Source organism: Capricornis sumatraensis, chromosome 12, assembly GCF_032405125.1.
Source record: "Capricornis sumatraensis isolate serow.1 chromosome 12, serow.2, whole genome shotgun sequence".
Taxonomy (NCBI): Eukaryota; Metazoa; Chordata; class Mammalia; order Artiodactyla; family Bovidae; genus Capricornis; species Capricornis sumatraensis.
The window spans coordinates 40,867,143-40,887,986 of NC_091080.1; the positions used below are offsets into that span (position 1 = coordinate 40,867,143).

At 43.0% G+C, this 20,844-nt stretch overlaps 1 protein-coding gene across 1 annotated transcript in view; it reads right to left on the minus strand.

The window, feature by feature from the left end:
- The window catches only part of MTUS2 (microtubule associated scaffold protein 2), a 259,084-nt gene that overhangs the window by 128,004 nt on the left and 110,236 nt on the right, over positions 1-20,844 (minus strand). Inside the window, exon 4 of the mRNA XM_068984629.1 lies at positions 14,702-14,863. Coding sequence (XP_068840730.1) covers positions 14,702-14,863 — 162 coding nt within the window. The remainder of the gene's footprint in view (positions 1-14,701; positions 14,864-20,844) is intronic.

Sequence of the window (20,844 nt, forward strand, 5' to 3'; positions counted from 1 at the left end):
TACAACCTGCTCATCATCACGGATGCTTAACGCCAAGTCCACTTGAGCGGAGCCTTGAGCCCAGGACCAGAGCCCCCCAATCCAAGAGCAGTGGAGGAACACAAGGCTGTGCTCCTAAAAATGTGATGACGAATGACAATGTTTAATTCAGAATCCTCAGGGAGCACATCAAAATGAGAAGAAAAATTTGATTATAGATAATGGTTAGAAAAACGCTCTATATTTTTTTTCATAAAAAGAAAAATGCTACATATATATATATTTTAATAAAATGAGCACATCAAGAAAAAAAAAATCAAAGGGAATTTTCACAGGCTCCTAACCTCACACATAATGGGCCACCAATCCCTGAAAATAAATCTCAGTAGAAGTAACAAAAGATAAGAAACAAAAAGGATAAAGAAACATGCACAGCCAGAGACTTTATGCTCTAACTGTCTAACCTTCTCATTCTATCCACTTGTGAAAGTGGAACTAATGGGGCTAATTCTAATTCCCCTAGCCCAACAGACCGGGCCCAGATATCATGAAAGGCCCCGTTAGGAAGATTAAGAGGAACAGGAAGAAAAATGAAAGGTAAACGTGACAACGATGCAAGGTATGATTATCAGGCAATGGAACTGCAGAAGGCGAATGGGAAAACGTGAATGATGTAACCAGGAAGCAGGGATTTTGTTGTCACTTAGGAGACGGATAGAATGAGGGACCATTTCAAGGGAAGATTTATAGGGACTGAATGGGATGAAGAAAGGAAATATTATCTAGATAAAAACACAACAAATAAAAGAGGAAGCTGGATGAGTTATAAATAAATGAGGGGGTGGTGAGAGAGGACTCCAGAGGGGTTACAGAGATAAGAGAAAGAAACAGGTTTTAGCTGTGAATAGTAATATTTTTTTTTTACTGCAACTCTTGGCTTGCAGAATCTTAGTTCCCTGACTTAGGATCGAATCCATGCCCACTGCAGTGGGCTCTCAGAGTTTTAACCACTGGATGGCCAGGGAATCCCCATTCCAATAGTAATTTTAAAAAATCAACAGAAATATCTGATGTTGGTGGAAAATGGAGTTAATGAGGGAAACAATCTAAATATACCTGAAATGAGGCTAGATTGAAACTATTAAAGGTTCATTCCATTTCCTCCACCCTTTATTGCATGTGTGAGGGAAGTGGAAATTCAAAGTAGAATAAAGAAGATTTCTGGGCTCAAATAAAGACCTACAAAAATCAGACTTGTAACAGAGATCTAATTATTTCCTGGGATAAGAGCAGGGATAATTTAATTCTGAAGACTGTTGTGAAAAGGTAAGAATAAAAGAATGAAGGAGTGAAGTTTGGGGGAGAATATCATATCTATTTAAAAGTTCTATAATCCCCAAGTATGGACTTCCCTGGTGGTGAAGCATCTGTCTGTAATGCAGGAGACCTAGGTTTGATTCCTGGGTCTGGAAGATCCCCTGGAGAAGGAAATGGCAACCCACTCCAGGATTCTTGCCTGAAGAATCCCATGAACAGAGGAGCCTGGTGGGCTACAGTCCATGGGATTGAAAGAGTCAGATACAACTGAGTGACTAAACCACTACTACCCACAACTGTCCTCAGTCTTTCAGAGTAAATTTCTCAAATGGTCCTCACTTCCTCACCCAACTTATCTTTCAAACCACCCAGCACCATCCCACTGGAACTTGAAGCTGCTATGCTTGTGTAAAACTCCTTTTCCTTGGAGGTTCCTAACTTTTGGCTGATATACTCTAACACTGTTCCTTGCTATCACTACAACAATAGTTACTGACTTTCACTTACTCCTAGACATGGTCTTCCTCTTACCTTAGGTCCTGCCATCAAGCTGGGAAATGTCCATGGTCCCATGCGCAACTCATTTGACATCCCAGCCTTTCAGTACTTAGACAACTGCCACTCTTTCTAGGGTCTTCCCAGTAGTCATGTACGGATGTGAAAGTTGGACCATAAAGAAGGCTGCTACGGCTGCTGCTGCTGCTAAGTCACTCCAGTTGTGTCCAACTCTGTGCGACCCCATAGACAGCAGCCTACCAGGCTCCTCCATCCCTGGGATTCTCCAGGCAAGAGTACTGGAGTGGGTTGCCATTTCCTTCTCCAATGCTGAAAATGAAAAGTGAAAGTAAAGTTGCTCAGTCGTGTCCGACTCTTAGTAACCCCATGGACTGCAGCCTACCAGGCTCCTCCATCCATGGGATTTTCCAGGCAAGAGTACTGGAGTGGGTTGCCATTGCCTTCTCCAATAAAGAAGGATAAGCACCAAAAAAATTGATGCTTTCGAGTTGTGGCGCTGGAGAAGACTCTCGAGAGTTCCTTGGACAGCAAGGATATCAAACCAGCCAATCCTAAAGGAAATCAACCCTGAATATTCACTGGAAGGACTGATGCTGAAGCTCCAACACTTTGGCCACTGATGTGAAGAGGTGACTTATTAGAAAAGACCCTGATGCTGGGAGAGAGTGAAGGCAAAACAAGAAAGGTGGCAGAGGATGAGATAGTTAGATTGCATCACTGACTCAATGCACATGAATCTGAGCAAACTCCAGGAGATGGTGGAGGACAGGGGAATCTGGTAGGCTACAGACCACAGGGTCACAAAGAGTCAGGACATGCCTTAGCGACTGAACAACAACTCCTGCCAGGCACCTTTAATCAGGAAACCTGAGTATCACCCTGCACCTTGGATCACCTAGAACCTTACCTCTGAAATTCACACACCCCACTTTGGCTACAAATTTCTTCTTACAGTTGGTCACTTGACTAAACCCAGAATTCTGATGTGGCAATCTTTCCCCTGGGGATTGAGAAGGTATCTTTCTTTTAGTTTTCAGGGATGCTTTGGGAAAGTCAGGTACTACTCTAAAGTTCAACCTTGGTACCTCGTCTTTTCCCCAGTCTTATGAAATCTCATAATGTGCCCGTCCCGTGAGGGTCTGTTTTCATTCATTATGCTGGGCACCTGGTAGGCTGTTCCAGTCCTGCAGCTGAGGGAAATTTTCTTAAAATGTTGCTCATCATTTCCTCCCCTCTGATTCCTGTTTTCCTTTTTCTTTAAATTGGGGTATAGCTGCTTCGCCACGTTGTGTTAGTTTCCACTGTGCAACGAAGTGAACTAGCTCTAGGTATATATATATAGCTCCTCCCTCTTGGACGTCCCTCCCACCCGTCAGGAGGCACCAGGGAATTTTTAATATTTTTATTTGGGCACTTTTAATACTAAGTGGATCATATTTGTATGGGGGAAATGCTTGCTCTGAAAGGCACAATTTTATTGTATTCTTGAATTAATGGGAAAGTAAATTACTGGATAGAATAAGACAAATAATTCAGACCATTCTTTTCATTTGAACTTACCTAACTAAAACTGCCACAGTGAATAAAACCCAATTTCTATTTAGGCAGTTTCAAAAAATCAAAGTACCTTTCCCACCATGATTTACTTATTCACAGTTTCTCAGGACCTAACAGATCATGCAGAGTCTTGATTCCCCAGGAGAACTGGATTATTTTCCTCCCACAAATCCATCACAGGAACAGCTTTACTCATTATATTTCTGTGTGAAAGTGATTTCTCATTACTCACTTAGGACGTCATGCCTGTTTATTATGTGGGGAGAAACAGATACTGGAAAAGAAATGAAAAAAGGAAAATAAGAAGTGGTTTCAAAATGTCAGGAATTCACGCAACTGTAAGGACTATTGTACTATAATTCTGAACTCTTTTTTACAGCCTACGTTATGATCATCTTTATAATAATATTCACCTTTTTCTTCAAAATGTAAACTACCAACGTGGTAAATGATAACTCACAACTGAGACACTAGCCACTATAAAATAGAAGCTATGGTGATAAAATAAAAGTTTTGCAGCTAGATTCCCAGGCTTGAAGTCAACCCAGAAATCTTCTGGTTTCATTACCCTTAGAAAATGACTTGATCTCTCTAATCCACAGTTTCCTAATCTATAAAATAAGGTTAAGAATAGTACCAGCACATCATAAGAAGTAAGGATGCAATGAGATGGTGGGTCTGGCAAGCATTCAGTAAGTACTCAAAATATGCTGGCAATTATTATTCTAGTTGCTCCTCCATGAACCATGACATCAGTTCGGCCATTGTCAAGCTTGGATACACAGCAGTGTACTGTCACACTGGTGTTGCTCAGTTGCTAAGTCGTGTCTGACTCTTTGTGACCCCACGGACTGCAGCAGGCCAGGACTACAGAACGAACTTCAGCTTTAGCATCAGTCCTTCCGATGAACTCCCAGGGCTGATCTCCTTCAGAATGGACTGCTTGGATCTCCTTGCAGTCCAAGGGACTCTCAAGAGTCTTCTCCAACACCACAGCTCAAAAGCATCGATTCTTCGGCGTTCAGTCTTCTCTGTCACATTACTTATTCTGCTCTCATTCATCCCCATCAACCTGCCATGTGGGTTGTTCAACAGTCAGAGCTGCTTCTAAGACTGGGGGACTCTGTATTTCATACTCTTGCGTCTGGTAGTCACACACTGGCTTCTCATGTCCTTCATGGGCTTTAGACTCTGATCAGCTGCTGAAGAGATTACTGATAACAAAGTGTGTGGCCTGAAATAGTTCTTGACACAAATATGCTGATCGATGGATCAAATATGAACACATGAAGACTCTGCAATGTCCAAGAAATGTGTGATGTTTTGCCAGTTATCTTAGAGAAGGAATGGCTGGCATTTGTTTCTTTCTTATTATATTTTCATTTTTCCTAGCTCCCCCCAACGTCATCACCCAAAGACAGTAAACAAGGTATTTAGCATTTCATCAGCGTAAGGTAGCTGGTAAAACGTACAAATCTGGAGAGAACTGGAAAGTTTTAAACACTGACATGTAATTAAAAGTGCCGTGCTCATCAGGCTAAGAGACGGGGCTACAGCGTGGAAGCACTTTGCATAACAATGCATTTACAGTTCAGGAGGCAGAGTTCTGAGGCACATAAATGTCAGCAGCTCCACAGGACCATTGGCACTAATTACTGCTGGCCCAGCTCCCATAGCTCTTGGAGGCTGACAAGCAGAGTGGGCACAATACCAGGTGTGCAACCTTTGAGATGCAATACGTGCATATACTCTTAAGTGAGAGTTAGCATTTTCTGTCCCACTTTGGAGGGGCCACCACATCATTCCAGGTTTCACACCAGCCTACAGGGGGCTTAATAGCAACTGAGTTGCGGCATTTTGTAAATTCTCGGTGGTAACGATGGGTGTGTCCCATCGCACCTCCCAAATCATCAAAAATATCATCCGTGCTTCCATGAAAGAAACAGCAGATTAAGAGAAATATATCTTGTCCATTACCTGGATCATTCTGTGACACTTTGATGATAATTTTTAAATAGCCCCCGAGGCCACTAAACTGCCCAGAGGATGAGGTTATCAGAGCTTTAAACTCAAGTGTCCACACACAAAATCAAACTGTCCCAGTGAACCACCTAAGGGGCAATGCTTGTGTGATGATGAAGGGGGGACCCACCAGTAAAATTAGTGACTGAGGAAGCAGCTATAAATTTTCTGTACTTTTTTATTTTTGACCCTGTCTTTTTACCAGCTTTCCAGTTCTTCCATAAAAGGGTTGAAAGGGGAGAGGAGGCTGCACGTTTTCAAATTAACAAGGCATCTAGTGGTCAGCCTCCTAGGTTCAAGACTTTGAGGGAGACCTGGGAACCTCTAATATTTACAAAGAGGGAATCTACATGGTCACCTGCACAGAACGCCGTCCCCACTCCTGCCGCCTGGCAACTTGGACGGACTGGTTAGGTCTTTCCTGCATGCTTTTCGCACACTACGTTAGGTCTGTTAAATATGCCTCCACCGTACACTCAGCGTGTGTGTGCCCACCAGTTCTGTCCGACTCTTTGCGACTCTGTGGACTACAGCCCTTCAAGCTCCTCTGTCCAAGGGATTTCCCAGGCAAAAACACTGCAGTGAGTTTCCATTTCCCACTCCAGGGAATCAACCCAACCTAGGGATCGAACCCAAGTCTCCTCTATCTCCTGCACTGTAGGTACATTTTTTACTGCTGAGCCACTGGGGAAGCCTGTTACACTCAGCATAACCATAATTAAACACATGTGTAAGGATGAGTTTTATGCTTTTTTCTCCTGGGACACCAGAAGCTCTATAGAAAAAAGGACTGTGTCTGTCCCATTCACTTGATGTCCCCCAGCATCCAACACAGAGCTCAGCTCAGAGAAGGTGCTCTCGAAATCTCCGTGGAATGAATGGATGCCCGTCCACAGCTCCCCTGACTTTGCCCCCGACCCCAGAGTGACTGAGCTGGACTCTGGGGTCACAGCATGGGACTCACAGGACCTTCTGGCCACTGAGACGGGTGAGGAAGCTCCCCACCCACTGCTGGCCAGAAAGAACAGCAAACAGGCCTTCTAGGACACCCACAAACACCATCCTCTGAACCATGCAATGGACAGTCACTCCATCCATCATCCCGCCATATTTTCCTGTCTCTGGGACCTCACACAAAGGAACAGGTCTCACATGTACCACCTTTATTTTTTTCCCACTAATGTTCTTTCTAACACTTCTGCTCTCCTATAAACTCCTCCACCCTCAAGCCATTGCAGGTCCCTCTGTTGGCTTCACGAGGACTGATGAGCTAAAGCTGGGGGAACCATGGGGACCCCATCTCAGGGAGAACACAGCCAACACGAAGTGATAACACCCCCTGTACTGAAGAGCCCAGCGCAACCTAATTGCTCTGAACTTGTCCCCTGCAGGTCCCACATCCGGGTCAGCATGGGCTTCCACCCTGTGAGGTGCCATGACTCTCTCACCATCAGAACAATAACAGCCTCTCAGAGTCGTTTCCATTAAAGGAGCATACATCACCTGCTATGGTAAGAACAAGCCCCCAGCATCCAGATCCAAGATGCCATGGCAAAGTGAGCCCTTTACCTGTCCTGTCTTGTCCTGAAGTTGCATATTTTGTTTCAGCAAGTTCTTATTGAGTCTCTTTATTTAGATGTGTCCAGAGAGGGGTGATGATGCTTGGCCAGACTAGAGGGTGGGTGAGGAGAACATGTTAGAGCAGGCTGTTTACAGAACTCAGAACATCTAAGTGCTCGGTAAACACATTCTGATGGTGCAGACACGCTACTGGTATTTTTACACTATGAAGAAAGAAGAAAATGTTAGTCTGTCAGTTGTGTCTAACTCTTTGCAACCCTATGGATTGTAGCTCACCAGGCTCCTCTGCCCATGGAATTCTCCAAGCAAGCATACTGGAGTGGGTTGCCATTCCCTTCTCTGGAGGATCTTCCCAACTCAGGGATCAAATGCGGGTCTCCTGTATTGCAAGCAGATTCTTTACCATTCGAGCCACCAGGGAAGGCGATAGTATACCCAGAAAGAGGAATTCTCAGGTGATGCAGTGGTGAAGAACCCGCCTGCCAATGCAGGAGATGCGAGAGATGCAGGTTCGATTCTTGGGTTGGGAAGATCCCCTGGAGGAGGAAACGGCAATCCACTCCAGTATTCTTGCCTGGAAAACTCCATGGGCAGAGGAACCTGGGGGGCTAGAGTCCGTGGGGCTGCAAAGAGTTGGACGCAACTGAGCACACACACGCCAAAAACCACCTACATCTGTGATTTTAATACAGAAATAGTAACCTGCTTTTAAAGAAGTAAAAATAATTTTTGTGATGCAAGTGGAGCTTCTGTACCCATAAAGCAACAGCCTCACTATTCCTAGGGAATTTTTCCCTTGGGGGAGAGAAACCGAAACAATAAGACATCAGCTGTTCGTTCTCTGCATAGCCATGCGAAATCCTTCTATACAGCTGAGTCTGAATAACGAATTTTACTTTCCATAACACATCATGTCAACATGATACAATCAGAAGGCATATTGACCAAGAAGTAGTCAATCATCAGATCAACACTTCAACTGAAAATATTCTCCCATTTGCTACAACAACTGCAGACCAGTTAGAAAAGTCAATGGGTAAAGCCTGAATATTTGTGCAAAATTACGTAGATCAACATCCTGGTGAGATGTTGTATTTGACATACGAACAACAGAACAGCTTTTCATGAAAATTCAGTGACAAAGAGTCATTGAAATACAGCATGCTTGGGGCTGGTGCATGAGGATGACCCACAGAGATGTTATGGGGAGGGAGGTGGGATGGGGGTTCATGTTTGGGAACATATGTAAGAATTAAAGATTTTAAAATTAAATTAAAAAAATAAATAAAGAAAAAAGAAAAAAAAAGACTAAGGTTAAGTTTCTAAAATTCTTCTCTTTATATAGCAATGGAGAGGGTGTTCCGTACTTTTTTTAAAAAAAAAACCATTAGCAATAAATCCATGACAGTTTCCTTTGTCATCATACTGATGTCAAGGAAGCAAAGATCATCATTAACTTATAGGAAGATGAATATTCCGGGAGTAGATCTTGCTCAGTACAGTGTTATGAGTTCTCAGCTTATGACTGAAAGCCCAGGGAAAGGAGGGACGTGGACAGAATCCAGAATGGATTGTAGGGGATCGGGGTGCTGTGTGTGCATAACTAGCATTGTCCCAGAAAGAAGATTCACTGTCTCAGTCCTAAGGAGGTGGATGGACCTAACGCCTATTATATAGAGTGAAGTAAGTCAGAAAGAGAAAGATGGATCCTAACACATACATATGGAATCTAGAAAGATGGGACTGACGATCCTACATGCAGGGCAGCAAAGGAGACACAGATGTAAGGAACAGATTTTTGGACTCAGTGGGAGAAGGAGAGGGCGGGATGATTTGAGAGAAGAGCATTGAAACATATACACTATCAGCCAGCGGGAGTTTGATGAATGATGCAGGGCACCCAAAGCCCGTGCTGTGTGACAACCTGGAGTGATGGGGTGGGGAAGGAGGTGGGGGGGTGCAGTTTCAGGATCCAGCGGACACATGTCTACTATGGTTGACTCATACTGATGTATGGCAAAAACCATCACAATATTGTGAAGTAATTAACTTCCAATTAAAATAAGTTAATTTAAAAAAAAGGAAGACTCAATCTCAACCTTTATTTTTCAGTGACAGTTATTTCAATAAAATGTGATTAACTGGCTTCCATCTGAGTAAGAAAGCCTAAGCCGCACAGCACAGACATTAGGTATATAGGTTTTAAGTGAATTTGAACATCTTTTCATCTATTTATGGCCACTGACCACTTTGTTCTTCTATTGTCTAAGTCACCCATTCATATATTTTACCTATTTTTCAAGTTAAGTTGTATTTTTTCTATTGATTTTCATACTAAAACTTTGTTTCAGCATTTTCATTCAGTTTATCGACCTTCTTAATTCTATGATGTTCATTATTGCAGACAATTTAAAATTTGTATATAGTTAAATCTTTTTTTTTAAAGGTTTCCAGGTTTTATATCATGTTGAGGAAGGCCTTCCTTATTCCCAAATTTTAAACTATTTCAATTATTTTATTATCAGAAAAGATATGCTTAAAAATATACTATTAAAGTTGTCCATTACGTTGTTCAATGTAATTTTTAAAAAATTCACAGAATTAAAATCGTGCATACACATTTGTGCTAAAAAACAAGTTCTCTCTTCTGATAAAGTGCCACACTCTATTTTTTCCTCCCTAATTATGCTTTTTCTTTTGCTCTTGCAGCCAGGAAGCGCTGAGCCCAGTTTTATCAGGCTCTTCTCTTTTTTATTACTTGTATTTTTATTCCTTGTACATCTGTTATTCTGGGCCCTTTACTGCATGCTACCTTGTATCTTTGCTGAAATCAGAAAGTGTTTAAAAAATAAACAAATTAACGACCCAATCAAAAAATGGGCCAAAGAACTAAATAGACATTTCTCCAAAGAAGACATACGGATGGCTAACAAACACATGAAAAGATGCTCAACATCACCCATTATCAGAGAAATGCAAATCAAAACCACAATGAGGTACCACTTCACACCAGTCAGAATGGCTGCGATCCAAAAATCTGCAAGCAATAAATGCTGGAGAGGGTGTGGAGAAAAGGGAACCCTCCTACACTGTTGGTGGGAATGCAAACTAGTACAGCCACTATGGAGAACAGTGTGGAGATTCCTTTAAAAAATTGCAAATAGAACTGCCTTATGACCCAGCAACCCCACTGCTGGGCATACACACCGAGGAAACCAGAATTGAAAGAGACACATGTACCCCAATGTTCATCGCAGCACTGTTTATAATAGCCAGGACATGGAAACAACCTAGATGTCCATCAGCAGATGAATGGATAAGAAAGCTTTGGTACATGTACACAATGGAGTATTACTCAGCCGTTAAAAAGAATTCATTTGAATCAGTTCTGATGAGATGGATGAAACTGGAGCCGATTATACAGAGTGAAGTAAGCCAGAAAGAAAAACACCAATACAGTATACTAACACATATATATGGAATTTAGAAAGATAGCAATGACGACCTGTATGCAAGACAGGAAAAAAGACACAGCGGTGTATAACGGACTTTTGGACTCAGAGGGAGAGGGAGAGGGTGGGATGATTTGGGAGAATGGCATTCTATCATGTATACTATCATGTAAGAATTGAATCGCCAGTCTATGTCTGACGCAGGATACAGCATGCTTGGGGCTGGTGCACGGGGATGACCCAGAGAGATGTTATGGGGAGGGAGGTGGGAGGGGGGTTCATGTTTGGGAACACATGTAAGAATTAAAGATTTTAAAATTAAATTAAAAAAAATTAAAAAAAATAAAAAATAAAAAATAAAAAAATAAATTAGAAAATGATTGAACAAATAAAGAGAAAGTGATCAAGTGATTTTAAAAGTCTATTATATTTAAACTTTTCTGGGTCATTTGTTTCTTAACCCATCTTTTTTTAAAAATATTGATTTATTTCAGCTGCACTGAGTCTAGCTGCAGCACACAGGGTCTTAGTTGTGGCGTCTGGGGTCTAGTGCCCTGACCAGGGATAGAGCCTGGGCCCCCTGCACTGGGAGGACAGAATCTGAGCCACCAGACCACCGGGGAAGTCCCTCTTCATCCATCTACGATGACTTCCTGGTCTGCTGGAATTAACTGACAGCCAGCTGATAAGATTACAGACCTCTTGTTCTCACTCCAATTGTTGTTGTTCAGTCACTCAGTTGTGTCCAACTCTCCGACCCCATGGACATCAGCACAGCAGGCTTCCCTGTGCTTCACTATTTCCCCAAGTTTGCTTAAACTCGTGTCAGCTGAGTCAGTGATGCCATCCGACCATCTCATCCTCTGTCGTCCCCTTCTTCTCCTGCCTTCAATCTTTCCCAGCATCAGGGGCTTCTCAGCTGGGTCCGTTCTTTGCACCAGGTGGCCAGACACTTCAGCTTCAGCATCAGTCCTTCCAATGAATATTCAGGGTTGACTTCCTTTAGGATTTACTTGTTTAATCTCCTTGCTGTCCAGGGGATACTCTAATTATTAGGGTACAATTCTGTTTACCTTATTGTGACTGTTCTAATTATTCTTGAATCTAAGTCATCTATGGCTTAAAGCAAGTGTTTAAATGTTTCCTGAATAAACAAACCAGAAAAAAGTCACTCACAGAAAAAACTCACATCAGAAATCTAGGTTAAAACGAACAGCCCAAGCATTCCCAGGGTATGTTCTACTGTGGGTACATGTTGCATCTAAAGTCATGGATGACAGTAATTGAACAGATGACCCAAAGACACAAGACCTTGCCATCATCAGCCTTGGAATCACCAAGGGAAAGAAGCGGCACATCACAGTTTAGAGATACCAGCATGAGTTAAAACAAGGGTTGGTGTTACCCAAGCAATTAGAATAACCCAAATACCCCACAGTCCCAAGAAACCCAATTATTTGGAATATAACTGTAATTTGCATGCCTGCCTTCTGCTTTTTAATTAGTCTGATGACAGAACAAGGCAAAGGGAAAGCTGATTTGGTATTAGGAACTACATTTTATTTAAATGAAAAATTCATACCTATAGGATAAATGCAAAGTTAAAATTCAGTAATAAAATGTATCTTTTAATCATAATTTTTAAATTGTTATTAAATGAGCTGCTGGAGTAAGAAGAAAGTTAGAAAAGAATGTCTTGAAATCTCTCATCTTCTGCTCTATTTTCCCAATCCACACTTTCCCCGGATAAGTCCATTTCACAGGGGCCACAGCCAAGGGTTTACACAGAGGCTGGGGTGGGGTCCTCCATCTAGCAAATGGTGGTGGTTAACTCTTGTTCTAAACACCTTAACACCGCCTCCTTATGTCAATAATGGGAAAATGGACAAGAAGTTTTATGTCTTTGGAAAATCAAATGCAGAGCCTTATGTGTATTAAGTTATATGCTGTGCGCTCAGCCGTGTGATCTTTGTGACCCCATGGACTGTAGCCCACCAAGCTACTCTGTCCATGGGATTTCCCAGGCAAGGATATTGGAGTGGGTGCCATTTCCTTCTCCAGAGGATCTTCCTGACCCAGGGATCGAACATTGGCAGGCAGATTCTTTACCACTGAGCCACCTGGGAAGCCCAGGAATTTATTAGAAATGCAATTTCTGAGGCTCCACCCCAGACCCACTGAATAAGTCACTCAGGACGAGAGCCAATAATGTTTTCTAACAAGCTCTACAGGTGGTTCTGAGGCTCTAAAATTTGATAAATACAGGTCTACAGGATTTATTCAACAACTGTATTTTAACTCACTGTAGGCTTGTCTAGTTATTTTCTATTTAAACCCCAACCAAACTTGTTAAGAAACTGGAACCAAAAGAGAGTCAAAGGTCGTGTGACATTCATTCACTGATTTGTTGACTCATCCGGATAGATGCTAAGTAACCATGGGGAGTTAGTCACTGAGGCAACTGCAGGATCAGGGATACTGGGCTAAATAAATGGGACGAGGTCACTGTCCCTGGGGGATTTCCCTCCACGGGGGAAGAACAAAACCAAACAGGTCAATTTACGTGTTACCAGAGGGGATTATGAGGTGATGCTCCAATGAAGTGGTCAGGGAAATGCAAATTAAAATAACACTGAGGGAATTCCCTGGTGGTCCAGTGGCTAAGACTCTGAGCTCCCAGTGCAGGGGGCCCAGGTTCGATCCCTGGTCAGGGAGCTAGATCCCACATGCTACAGCTAAGACCCAGAGCAGCCAAATAAATAAATAAAAATTAAAAAAAAAATGTTTAAAATAACACTGAAATATAATTTCACTCCCATTAAAGGGACAAAATTTTTTTTAACTAATAAGTATCTATTCTTATCAGCGATAAGGGTGGAAATGAAGCCTTTGAAAAGGAATCCAGTCATATCCATTAATGCATCAAGCACACCCATCCCACTCCTGGGGATCAATCTTGTAGAATGTCACCTGTTCATGTTCATGGACATGTACTGAAGCATCAGTTATAGCAGCAAACGCCAGTTACGAAGTGAATGCCTGCCGGTGGGGGAATGTCTGAATAGATCATGGTATATCCACAGTAGGCAGCCAGTGAAAAACAGCCATGCACTGACTTTGAGGGCAGCTCTACGACGTGCCTCAGGAAAGCGACATGTAGAAAAATGTACAGGACTTCCCTGGTGGTCCAGTGGTTAAGACTCCGCCTTCTAAAGCAGGGGATGTGGGTTTGACCCCTGATCAGGAAGCTAAGATCCCACATGCCTCTTGGCCAAAAAAAAAAAAACCCACATAAAACATAAGTAGTATTGCAACACTTTCAATAAAGACTTAAAAATGGTCCACATAAAAGAAAAAAAATAGGTACAATGCAATTTTACTTTTAGGAACCAAGCCCATCTGTGTGTACATATCACTGGTACATGAGCACAGGAGCATAGAAGAATAATATGGAGGAATGAACACCCTCAGAGGTGAACCATCTAACGTGGATTCAGGCTCAACACCCAGGCTCCCTCACTCTCAGTATCTTCCTACATGTAGTGCAGAAGATGGGAGGCTAAGCCACATGCTGGATGCTTGGACATCCTGAAGGCAAACATGCATGCGTGAGACATGGGGGGAGAAGGCAGGCAGGGGCCACATCCAGTAGCTTCAGCTGCTCACAAGCACCTTCACGTGTCACACTTATACATCAGCTGAGTCCCCTGCGTCTGTCACTAGCTTCCCAGGTCAGGAGGGGCATCGGCTTTGCTGGCCTGGACATGGCAAGCACAGCATGACTTGGAGCCAGCCTTCTGCCATAGCTGCTGGTCCCTGCATCCTGGCTTGGACGGCACCAGCCTGGAACTAGCAGGGGGATGGAAACCCTGCATCCCTGTTGAGGCAGCAGTGTCTCCCCGGGGATCAGGTACTCACTCCTGGGGTGCAGAGTCTGCAGCTAGCTCCTACCATCCTTCTAGTGATAGATTTCATCAGCACCTGCTTCCCTAAGCAAAATCCGCCTAAATGAGCTTGACCCTTTTTAATTTTTTTTTTTTTGGCAATGGAAACTGATTTGATGGGTTACCAGTCACCAGGAGGAATAAGAAGGAGCTTAGAGAATTTAAACACAGGAATAGATGAAAGTGCCTTGAGAATCATGGTACTATTATTATCACTAATATTAAAAGCCATCGGAAAGACATCTGTCATCCCATCTAAACAGCTGATGTACCCAGAAGACTTAAATGCAGAAAAAGCTCTCCACTGCAGTTTCTCTGCAGCGCGAGTCTTACCAGCCGGTGTGGATGTGGATTTCGGTGCCGGAAGCAAACTCCTGCGGGGTGCTGTCGCGCTGGAGGAAGCTGGAGGGGCTGCTCGGCCGGCGCCCTTGGGTATGTCTTTGGCAGGGAGAGCTGCCTTCAGAGGCGGCTGGTCTTCAGTTCCAAAGGCTGAACCTGCAGGAGGCAGACAGTGAGTTAATGACAGTGTCATGAAAAATGGATGGACTCCCTTGCTGGGCACCACCACCAATCTATCCCTGATGCCTCCACCTGCATCAGAACTTGACCCAACTCCTGACGAGTGGCCTTGAAAAGCATTTCTCTGGGATGAGATGTGAAAAAAGAGTTGCCTTCAGTCACTGCAGGGAAGTCTGTCCTCCAAACCCACATGCCACAGGTTCTACCAAAGCCAAGAAGAGCTTCGCTCCACTGAAGATTTTACACACACACACACACACACACACACACACACGCATGCACACACAATTTGCTTTTCTGGATGTGCAGCTGCATACACAGGCTTCCCAGATGGTTCAGTGGTAAAGAACCCACCTGCCAATGCAGGAGACACAGGTTTGATCCCTGGGTCAGGAAGAGTCCCTGGAGAAGGAAATGGCAACCCACTCTAGTATTCTTGCCTGGAAAATCCCATGGACAGAGGAGCCTGGTGGGTGATAGTCCACAGGATCACAAAAGAGTCAGACATGACTTGAGCAACTAAACAACAAGCTGTACACACATATGATAAGCATTCATTTTATAAGTGTCAGAGGACGAGCAACAGTTTTCTGAAAACCAGTGTAAGTGTCCCGGAGGAGACAAGAGTAAGCACACACACACGTACACCACTGGTCCAGAAGAGGACTCAGGGCTCCCTGAAACCCGGCTCACTTCATCTTCAGAATAAGGGCTTTGGGATGACGGGAGATGGGTGAGAAGCATGCAGGCAGAGAATCCCTTTGAAATTCATGAAGCTTTTGATCTGACGAGCCGAGGCCTCATCAGACTCAGGGTGCTACCCTAGTGGCTCAGTGGTAAAGAACCTGCCTGTTGATGCAGGAGATGCAAATTCCATCCCTAGGTCTGGAAGATCCCCTGGAAAAGGAAATGGCAACCCACTCCAGGATTCTTGGCTGGAAAATCCCAAGGACAGAGGAGCCTGGCAGGCTACAGTCCATGGGGTTGCAAAGAGTCGGACACGACCGACTGCCTAAACAACAGCAACAGCATCAAATGAAGAGGACCCTGCATGAGAGCCCAGTTTACTGCAAAGGCAGAAGATGTCTATCGGTCATTTCAGTTTTTTATTCAACATAGAAACAGGCTCTGTGTCTACAGAATAGCTTCTTTATGATGGGCTGCTCTGAAGACAGGGCATACTAGGATTTGTGTCAGATTTAAATGCCAGAATGGTCGTGGCCCATTTTTTCTCCTCTATAAATTTTCAAACCTACTACGCTGGCTATATCTGTAATCTCTTAAAGACAATGACACCACCATCTATTCCTATTAAAGGATAAATCTTCTAAATGCACCTCTGAGTAACAGCTGCAAAGACTAATCTACCAAATTAAATAGAAAGCTTGAATATATTGAGATTGCTGCCTGTTGGGATGAAAACTATCCAGTTAGGAACGTGACTGTCTACCATGGAAAATACACACTGACAGCTGGAAGATATATACATAATTGTAGTGAAAGATTAAAGTTTTTGTTTCCATCATTTTAAAAGGATAGCCCTAACATTCTATGCAGATAGGGCCTGCATCAAAATGATAACATTATTAAAATGGTTTTAGTGTTTGAATGTTCAGGAGTTTAATTCAACCCCTCAGAGTAAGAGATGGCTGCTTTCCTCCCTCTGAAGACCTAAAGGTCTGTTTAAAATGAGTGAAATCTGTTTTGTCTCTCAACAAAACAGTATTTAGGAAAGAAGAATAAAGACTGCCATTTCCTAACACAGAACCTATGCCCTATAGTTCTCTGAAGGTCCTGTATAAGGTTTTAAATAGTTCTAAACAGGGCTATCACTGTGCCAACAAAGGTCCATGTTGTCAAAGCTATGGTTTTTCCAGTAGTCATGTACGGATGTGAGAGTTGGATCATAAAGAAGCTGAGTGCTGAAGAATTGATGCTTCTGAACTGTGGTGTTAGAGAAGACTCTTCAGAGTCCCTTGGACTGCAAGGAGATCCAACCAGTCCATCCTAAAGGAAATCAACCCTGAATATTCACTGGAAGGACTGATGCTGAAGCTCTAACTCTTTGGCCAACTGATGCAAAAGGTCAACTTATTGGAAAATATCCTGATGTTGGGAAAGATTGAGGGCAGGAGGAGAAGGTGGTGACAAAGGATGAGATGGTTGGATGGCATCAATGACTCAATGGACATGAGTTTGAGCAAACTCTGGGAGATGGTGAAGGACTGGGAAGCCTGGCATGCTGCAGTCCATGGGGTTGCAAGGAGTCAGACATGACTTAGGGACTAAACAAAAACAACAAAAGACAGGGGTAGGAAATACATTTGATTCACACACACAGTACAAAAATGATGAAACTCCACTGAAAGGAGGTACACTGTACCCTGAATTTCAGATTTAAAAGTAAGCACAGGAGCAGAAAAAATGAAACCAGACCACTGCCACACAGTACACAAAAATCAGGTCAAAATGGATTAAAGACCTGAATATAAGACCTGAAGCCATGAAACTCCTAGAAGAAAACACAGGCAGTACGCACTCTGTGACATTGGTCTTCACAGTATCGGTCTAGAAACGTCTCTTCAGGAAAGGGAGACAAAAGTAAAAATAAACAAACAAGATTATATCAAACTAGAAAGCTTCTGTATAGCAAAGGAAACCATCAACGAAATTAGGAGACAACCTACTAAATGGGAGAAGATATTTGCAAATAATATATCCAATAATGGGTTGATATCTAAAATATAAATACAATATCTAAAAACTCATACAACTCAACAACCCTATTAAGAATAGGCAGAGGCGCTGAATAGACATTTTTACATAGAAAACATATAGATGGCCAACAGAGGCATGAAAAAATGTTCAGCATCACTAAATTCACATGGAATTAGCTAACGTTCAGCCTCCTGCTGACATACTGCCAGAATAATCTACCTACTGAAAACGGCACTGGAAGTTGAACATCAAATCTTTCACACAGCACCTTTTATTTAACAATTTATTAAATATTCTTAAGAAGAATATTTTGTATCATTTGCCAAGTTCAAATGTCCTTTTATCAAATCCTTCTGTGCTTGGCATTATTCTCTTATATGAAATTTATAATTCAGTGAACTCTCAATTTGGAAATTCGGCTGTTATCCAGGCTGGGAAGTAATTCATCTGTTTGAAGTATGAAGTGTCAAGGAAGCTTTGTAATCCCCTTTGAGAGAAGTCTTGAATTACCAAAAAATAAAATGAAACAAGATAATATAATAAAATAAAACTGAACTCCCTTCTTGTCCATTATTGTGGGAGACAGCTGCCAGTAAACAATACCCCTCTTTGAAAACCAGTTGAAGTTGACCAGCACTTCAGTTCAGTTCAGTTCAGTTCAGTTCACTTGCTCAGTCGTGTCTGACTCTTTGCGACCCCATGAATCGCAGCACACCAGGCCTCCCTGTCCATCACCAACTCCCGGAGTTCACTCAGACTCACGTCCATCGAGTCTGTGATGCCATCCAGTCATCTCATCCTCTGTCATCCCCTTCTCCTCCTGCCCCGAATCCCTCCCAGCATCAGAGTCTTTTCCAATGAGTCAGCTCTTCGCATGAGGTGGCCAAAGTACTGGAGTTTCAGCTTCAGCATCATTCCTTCCAAAGAAATCCCAGGGCTGATCTCCTTCAGAATTGATTGGTTGGATCTCCTTGCAGTCCAAGGGACTCTCAAGAGTCTTCTCCAACACCACACTTCAAAAGCATCAATTCTTCGGTGCTCAGCCTTCTTCACAGTCCAACTCTCACATCCATACATGACCACAGGAAAAACCATAGCCTTGACTAGACGGACCTTAGTCGGCAAAGTAATGTCTCTGCTTTTGAATATGCTATCTAGGTTGGTCATAACTTTTCTTTTAAGGAGTAAGTGTCTTTTAATTTCATGGCTGCAATCACCATCTGCAGTGATTTTGGAGCCCAAAAAAATAAAGTGACACTGTTTCTACTGTTTCCCCATCTATTTCCCACGAAGTGATGCGACCGGATGCCATGATCTTTGTTTTCTGAATGTTGAGCTTTAAGCCAACTTTTTCACTCTCCTCTTTCACTTTCATCAAGAGGCTTTTTAGCTCCTCTTCACTTTCTGCCATAAGGGTGGTGTCATCTGCATATCTGAGGTGATTGATATTATCCTGGCAATCTTGATTCCAGCTTGTGTTTCCTCCAGTCCAGCGTTTCTCATGATGTACTCTGCATATAAGTTAAATAAGCAGGGTGACAGTATACAGCCTTGATGTACTCCTTTTCCTATTTGGAACCAGTCTGTTGTTCCATGTCCAGTTCTAACTATTGCTTCCTGACCTGCATACAGATTTCTCAGGAGGCAGGTCAGGTGGTCTGGTATTCCCATCTCTTTCAGAATTTTCCACAGTTGATTGTGATCCACACAGTCAAAGGCGTTGGCATAGTCAATCAAGCAGAAATAGATGTTTTTCTGGAACTCTCTTGCTTTTTCCATGATCCAGCGGATGTTGGCAATTTGATCTCTGGTTCCTCTGCCTTTTCTAAAACCAGCTTGAACATCAGGAAGTTCACGATTCACGTATAGACACTTTATTCAGTAAATGACAAGTCCTCTGAATTTGCAAAGAGCTGCTGAATTCTGTAACTGCTCTAGTATTTGACAACAATGCAGATAATCAAACCACTGCTCGATAAGAGGAGAAAGCAACTGGAAATGAACCATGCCTGGGTGAGCCAGAGGTGCTCCTGAGGACCCAGCCAGTGGGAGTGGCCCACGCATGTAATTAGCCATCCCATTCTCAACCAGCCAGAGTCTCCTGCAGTGGATGAGCATACACGAATGATGAGTCTGAGTAGATCTGGGCCTGCACCACAGACAGAGCAGGACGTGTGAAAATTCAGGCCAGACAAGACGGCACTGAAGGAATGAAAGTCCCTGGAAGGAGCTGAGACACCAGGAGGAGGAAGTGCAGATTTACAGGAGCCCTGAGAACACCGCGCAGAGTGATGACTGTGTCCCCCCAGCCCGTTCCAGAGGATGATTCCGACCACGACTGCAGCCAGGGCTTCCGATCCATATCCCTATATCATTTACTGGGAATGTGGATAGCTGAAGCTGAGCTCTAAAAGAAGAAAAGAATGGATCGAGAGATGAACACCAACCAGACTAGAATGAGGTTGGGAAGACTGTAGAAAAATAACAAATCTGTTATTAATACCATGAAGGCATTACAGCCAAACTTGAAGAAACACCTTTCTTTGATTCTGAGTATTTATCTGTATTATAATGATTAATCTTCCCTGATTTTTTTAAACAATCCCAAGCAATCAAGTTGCATAATGTTCTGGCTGCACGACTGCCTCACTGATGCATATTTCATTGACTTAGCCGTATTTATCACTTGGCAGCAAAATTTAGTTTAATTATTAAAGTACCAACTGAATGTTTTATTTCCTGCCTCCTGCATATTTTAACTCAGGTGTGTGCTTTATTTCTCACCGAAGTGCTAAGGTAAACCCGCTAGCTTATCATTTCAGCAAAGATGTATCTTTGTCTAAATGAAGAAGATCAAGACTCTGTGGCAGGCTCTGCCCTGGGCAAGGGGCACTTGACAGACACAGTCGTGTCTTCACACCACTTACATTCCAGTGGGGGGACACCCAGACCCGAACAGGTACAGATAAACAAGATCATCTCTAACTGCCATCAGTTATGAAAGAAACACAGGAGCAGGAGGAACTCAAGGGGGAAGGAGGGGACATCACTGTAAGTGGAGAGGCTGGGCAAGAGGGAACGTCTAAACATCTCTTTCTGCTGCACACTAGCCCCCACCCTCCTTTATTACTATTATTTTCTTAACCTTTGTTTTTGCAACCTAAGCCATCCCCCCGGGGAACAAGCATTTTATTTACTTCTTTAAACTTTTTATTTTGTATTGGAATATAGACCAATTA